Source organism: Maylandia zebra, linkage group LG16 (genome assembly GCF_041146795.1).
Source record: "Maylandia zebra isolate NMK-2024a linkage group LG16, Mzebra_GT3a, whole genome shotgun sequence".
Lineage (NCBI taxonomy): Eukaryota > Metazoa > Chordata > Actinopteri > Cichliformes > Cichlidae > Maylandia > Maylandia zebra.
In genome coordinates this window covers 13,782,021-13,788,178 of record NC_135182.1, presented here as the reverse complement: position 1 = coordinate 13,788,178, position 6,158 = coordinate 13,782,021, and the positions used below count along the sequence as shown (strand labels likewise).

At 42.7% G+C, this 6,158-nt stretch overlaps 1 protein-coding gene across 1 annotated transcript; it reads left to right on the top strand.

The window, feature by feature from the left end:
* The first annotated feature begins 1,060 nt into the window (after window positions 1-1,060).
* Window positions 1,061-5,724, top strand: zic2a (zic family member 2 (odd-paired homolog, Drosophila), a). Its single transcript, XM_004567970.5, has 3 exons — window positions 1,061-3,168; window positions 4,351-4,514; window positions 4,714-5,724. The coding sequence occupies exons 1-3, from the start codon at window positions 2,196-2,198 to the stop codon at window positions 4,906-4,908; spliced, it is 1,332 nt and encodes a 443-aa protein (XP_004568027.1). The 5' UTR covers window positions 1,061-2,195; the 3' UTR covers window positions 4,909-5,724.
* The last annotated feature ends 434 nt before the right edge of the window (window positions 5,725-6,158 follow it).

Genomic DNA, 6,158 nt, shown 5'->3' with positions numbered 1-6,158 from the left:
TTGTTACGTGTGTGAGCATAGTGAGTATTGGTACTTCTAAAACCTGTTGAAATACTAGTCTGTGGGGGATTTTGAATAGGTTGGAGGCTTTTTCTTTTCCAGGCAGAAGGGAAAACCCACAGCCTCTTGATGATTGATTTTTTTTCTCAAAATTTTCTTTCTCCTTTCCCCTATCTGGGGAAGGTTTTTGTGTGTTTTTTTCTTCTTCAGAGAAATAAAGGACTTCTTATAGGGGTCGGCAGACGTGACTTTGAACTTGGATCAGCTCCTGCGTTTCCTGTGGTGCGAGTTGAAATAGACTTGGAAGAATGGCATACAACGCTCAGCCTGTCCCACTCAGAGCTAGGAGACACAATTAAAAAAAAAAGTTTTTAAAACGTTTCCCTGGTCTTCACCATTATTTGTCGTCTAGAGTGCACCGGAGAAGCTGAGACAGGCAGAAAGCTGTGTTGTGTGACGGAACCGCAGAGCTTGTGGGATTTTTTTGGGGGGTGAAAATGTAAGTAAACTTCCTTTGACTTGCATGTGAATAAGCAGCTTTGGTGCACGGCCTGTGTATTTATGTGGCTACAGATTCAGTGTGTGTTTGTTGTGGGAAGGTGTCAGTAAATAATTCACAGAAGTATTTTGGAGTATTTGACTTCTATCTGTCTGGCTGCGTGGGACACCAAAAAGGGGGAAAATGAAAGAAGAACAAGAAATCCAATGTAGACATTACTGTGCTAACGTGGGGCAAAAAAATCGACTTTTTTTCTTACAAAAACACACCATATGTCACTATCAACACATCCTACTTTATGGCCGAAAATGCGTCACTGACAGTTCAACACAACCTCTACCTTATAGGTCACTAAGGGTTAACTTTCACCTTAGCCCAGTTCACCGCTGTAACATGTAACTTAATTGGTGTGGTAAAGTGAGAACCACCAACGAAGCAGAACTAGCGACATATACAACCACTAAAGAAACCGTCAGCCACCACTGACGGCTGCCCGGGTGAGACCTGGAGAACCACTAAAGGCCCAGTTGTGGTTGTACAACCAGTGGAAAACCACTGGACTCCATATGGAGCCACACATGCTTTTTCAGCTGTCATGAATTAAGTGACTCAAACTTTATTTATTTTTTTCTGGTAAGGATGGATAGATGGTTTTTTTGGCTTTACTGAGATGATATGACTGTATAGCGTTGTGGTTAATTGACAATTTATTTTTGATGTCAGTTTCTGTAAATTAAATACAACATCAGCGCTTTTTAAAAACAGGGATACAGTAAAACACAGACCACTTACGTCACATCTACAAAACTACCTAATCAATACCTTAATCCATTATGTCAACTCTTACTTTTTACAATCTTCACTATTTCTCATCAAATGCTGTGTTTGTATCCTTCATACTACAACTTCCCTCAGAATATAAACAACAAAAACAGCTCTCCTCTCTCTTGTCGTGATCCTTTCGCCCGCACACCTCCCAAATCTTCTCCTAAAAGTAGGCGGTAATTATTAGTGGAAAATGGCGTTGCGCTATTAAGTCGCCAAAGCGCTACCTGCTATTGGAGGGGCACCTGGGATTGATGAGGCGCGGCGGCCAATGAGACTGCGAGGAATGAATGAACGCTCTCCAGTTAAAGGGGGCGGAAGAGGAGGTAGAGCCAGTCCACGGAGAAACAGGGACCCTCCGCGATAAACACGGGCAAAGCCAGAGAAATAAATACGTGCGCGTTTGGGAACGGCGTTTTTTGAGATGCCCCAGCTACTGTCTCTCTGCTGTATGCAGAAGGCACCTAGTACGATAATTATTTAATTCTTCGAGTCAATTTTAACGCAAAAAAAAAAACAAAAAAAAAAAAACTGCCGTAGTCAAGAGAAGAGGACACGAGGAAACTCTTGGATTTTTAAGTCACAAGTAAACTAGAAGTAAATTCAGTGTTCGATAAGCCGAGATTCCCTCTTTTATTTATTTTTTATTTTTTACATTTTTCTTTTCTTTTCTTTTTTTCAACTCTTGAGCGGAGCAGCGCTTTGAAACACGCCTGATATGTTGTTTCCAAGGCTGGAAGTTCAATCGTCGCGTGCCAGCACCGAGATTTGATTTTTCCGTCTTCTTCTTTTACTAATTTGCTGTAGCTTCGAGCTCTGTGCTGGTGTTTTATATTTAAAAAAAAAAAAAAGAAATCGCTTTGAAGACATAATGCTACTGGATGCTGGTCACCAGTTCCCAGGACTCGGAGTGGGCTCGTTTGCCAGGCATCACTCAGCCAGCGAGATGCAGGAGAGAGACTTGAGTTTGGCACAAAATAGCTTTGTTGACTCTGCACACATGGGTGCGTTTAAGCTGAACCATGATCTCTCCCCAGGACAGAGCTCTGCCTTCACCACCCAGGCGCCGGGCTACCCCGCAGCGGCTCTGGGGGCTCACGCCGCCCATGTCACCTCGTATGCAAGCTCCCCTTTCAACTCCACCAGGGACTTTCTCTTTCGTAGTCGCGGCTTCGGAGAATCCTCTCCGGCGAGTAGCCAACACACTATTTTTGGCCCCACGGCGGGATCCCTTCATCACTCCCACACAGACACTCAAGGCCACATTCTGTTCCCCGGGATCCACGACCAGCATGGGTCCCACGGATCCCCGAACGTCCTGAATGGGCAAATGAGGCTTGGACTACCCGGCGAAGTTTTCGGACGCTCCGACCAATACCACCAGGTTTCCAGTCCGAGGACCGACCCGTATTCGGCCGCGCAGCTCCACAACCAGTACGGCTCCATGAATATGAACATGGGGATGAACATGGCAGCCCACCACCACCCCGGTGCCTTTTTCCGTTACATGAGGCAACAGTGCATCAAGCAGGAGCTCATCTGCAAGTGGATCGACCCCGAGCAGCTCAGCAACCCCAAAAAGTGTTGCAATAAAACTTTTAGCACCATGCACGAGTTGGTCACTCACGTCTCAGTGGAGCACGTCGGTGGTCCGGAGCAGACCAACCACATCTGCTTCTGGGAGGATTGCTCCCGGGAGAGCAAACCGTTCAAGGCAAAATACAAACTGGTCAACCACATTCGGGTGCACACTGGAGAAAAGCCTTTCCCCTGCCCCTTCCCTGGCTGCGGGAAGGTCTTCGCACGGTCGGAAAACTTGAAGATACACAAGAGGACGCATACAGGTAATTAAAATAATAATGCAAATAATAACGATCGCGCAAGCTTTATTTGATATAAAATTGTTTTATTTAAATAGTAAGCCCGGTGTGGGTGCTGTCACCGAGCGTACCCGAGGATTTATTTCGCTGTTGTAAATGCGTGTCTTGCCAAGACAAACACACATTAAGATCTAATTACCAGCGGGTATTTTAGGCTGCTAAAGTAGTATTCCAGGATCACATCCAGGGCAGAGAGGGAGAGGGGGGCGGGGGGAGAAGAGAAGAGAGAACAAATGCGTTTAAAATGGTGGGGATACTTCATTTCTTCGTTACACGGCTACTCTGGGCCCGTTCGAACTCTTCTTCTGGTGCTTTAAAAACGCACAGAAAGCAGTTTAGTTGGCTCTCTGGGAGCTTTATTGTTCAGGCTAAACTTTAGAAATGGGCCAAAGGGAATAGAGAGAGCGCGTTGCGTGCGTCCTAGAGCAGCCAGCCTCGTAGTAAAATCACATCAGCTCATTCATGATACTCTGCGTGTATGTATGTGTGTATTTCGCGTCTCCTCAACCCCACCCACCCTTTTCCATATAGGTTTTTCTCCTTGTGTCCTTATTAAATATTTGTATTTAGCTCTGAAACGATTTGCACTTGGTGTTTGCTCGGGGGTTGTGTGTAGATTTAGCCGAGCACAGTAGCAGCAATGCTGCCAGGAATGCCTTTTGTTTTCCCATGCGCCTCTCTCATATGTGTTGAGGTGCTAGACAGGGCCATTACCAGCCTCTCACATTTTGACTTATTTTCTAGGAAATACATTACGGTGCCGTGCCATGAAATTGGCCACGTGCTAATTAGATTTTTATTGTCTCCCGGCAAATGATATGCCTTCTGCAGGCCTACTGAGGACGGCCTCGTCGTCTTTCTCCCACCCCCTTCCAATCACTATGCGCATTATTTAGGCTAAATAAGACGTTGCAGCACCCCCACTTCGTTTTAAAAGACGCTTGAAACTTTGTCACAATTGTTACGGCTAAACGTGTTGCTTTTAACCCTGCGTTTTATTTACATTTTTTTTAAATGGATGGCATCAGCAATACTCTGCACTCAACTTTTACAACAGACTGGTTCTGCACAAGCTCTTGTTGTTACACACTTCAGCCTGAGGCAGTCTCAAAAACATCTTTTCTTTTCTTTATTTCTTTCTTGCAGGAGAGAAACCGTTCCAGTGTGAGTTTGAGGGATGCGACAGAAGATTTGCAAACAGCAGCGACCGAAAGAAACACATGCACGTTCACACGTCGGACAAGCCATATCTCTGCAAAATGTGCGACAAGTCTTACACACATCCCAGCTCTCTACGAAAACACATGAAGGTAAGTAAGGCGTTGAGGGAAGTGTGTGTGTGTTCTTCTATTTTTTTTTTTAAATATTTTTGTACAGTCTAATACCAGGTGGTTTTTAGAATTTATGGTGTGTTTTTTTTTTTGTGTGTTTTTTTTTGTTTAACGTGTAAATCAGAAAATAAATATGTATTTTCTTCTTTTCTTTTTTCTTCTTTTTTTTTTTTTTTAGGTCCACGAATCCTCTCCACCAGCGTCAGACTCATCACCAGCAGCCAGCTCTGGTTACGAATCATCCACACCTCCAGGGCTGGTGTCACCCACCACGGAGACTCAAAGCAACACCACCCTTTCCCCAGCCTCAGCTGTGCACAACACCACCAACCACAGTGGCCTGTCCTCCAATTTCAGTGAATGGTATGTTTAGGACTACGCTGAAATGAAGCAACACACACTCGTTTCACTGAGTTTTGGGACATGTGCACACAGGAGGCACACGAACACTTCTTTATTTTTTAATCTTATTATTTTGGATTTACCAGGGAAGATGATGATTACCAACAGAGGAAAAATATGTATAATATTTGAGGTGTATTTCATATAATGTAAATAATCACTAAAAGCCCAAATTCCATTTGGTTGTGATAGTTCGTCTGTCTTTGGTGTGTTGATGTTCCTTCAATGGTAGCTATTTCTCTTAACTGGACCTTTTAGTGCACACATTACAATAAAATTGTACTATAATGTTGAATATTGTGATCCTAAGGCGAATTGATTGTACTATACTAAACATCTATAAACTGGAAAGAGTGCCAAAGTTAACATTTAACTCAAACAGACCACAATATTATGCTTGTGAATGTATATTTTAGTTTGCTGGGCTTAACTTGTGATGTTTTGTGCTTTGCAAATTGGAATTGTGAAACACTATCTGGAAGATTGTGAGGACAATAAACGTTGTGCCGTTCGATTTTTTTTCTTTCCTGTAACTACACCCTTCCTTTTGTAAATATCAGCTGCCATATTTATCCATTTGTAATTAAATTATGGTATTTACTTGCTACAGATGAAACAGTATTTATAAAGAATGTTTCTTTACTATAAATATGTACAATTACGAGCTAAACATGGGCAGTTGTTTCGTTATGTGCTTTTGTTCAAAGTTTTAAGAGGTGTTTTCTTCCTTATTGTGATAAGAATTTTACTGCATACAAATATAATAAAAGGTGTTGCAAGTGCTAAATACCCTTTTGCCTTTCCTCCTTTTTACGCTGCTGGGTGCTTGGTGCAGTTTGTAGTGAGTTACACGCAGTTTGGGATTTAGTCTGGTTTGGAATGGGTCAGAGAAGTTTTATGACTTCACCAATTTTTTTTTTCTTTTTCTAAACTAGTCATTATCTCCCCTCTAAATGTCCATGCTGTCAACTCTTTTCTTTTCGGTGAGGAAAAGGCATCGTGGAAATCATGCTGTCAGGCCCTTAAGACAATGGGGCTGTGGAGATAAATAAGAAGTCCCGGAATTAAAAGTGGCCTGTGTGCGCACACAGTCTGAATTTTCTGAAAGCCAAACTATTTGAAATAATGAATTTAATTTCTAACTTTTTTAAAAAGAATGATTCAATTCGTACATTAGTTTTATTTTAATTAAAGAGGAAAACAAAGCAAACTACGCAATTT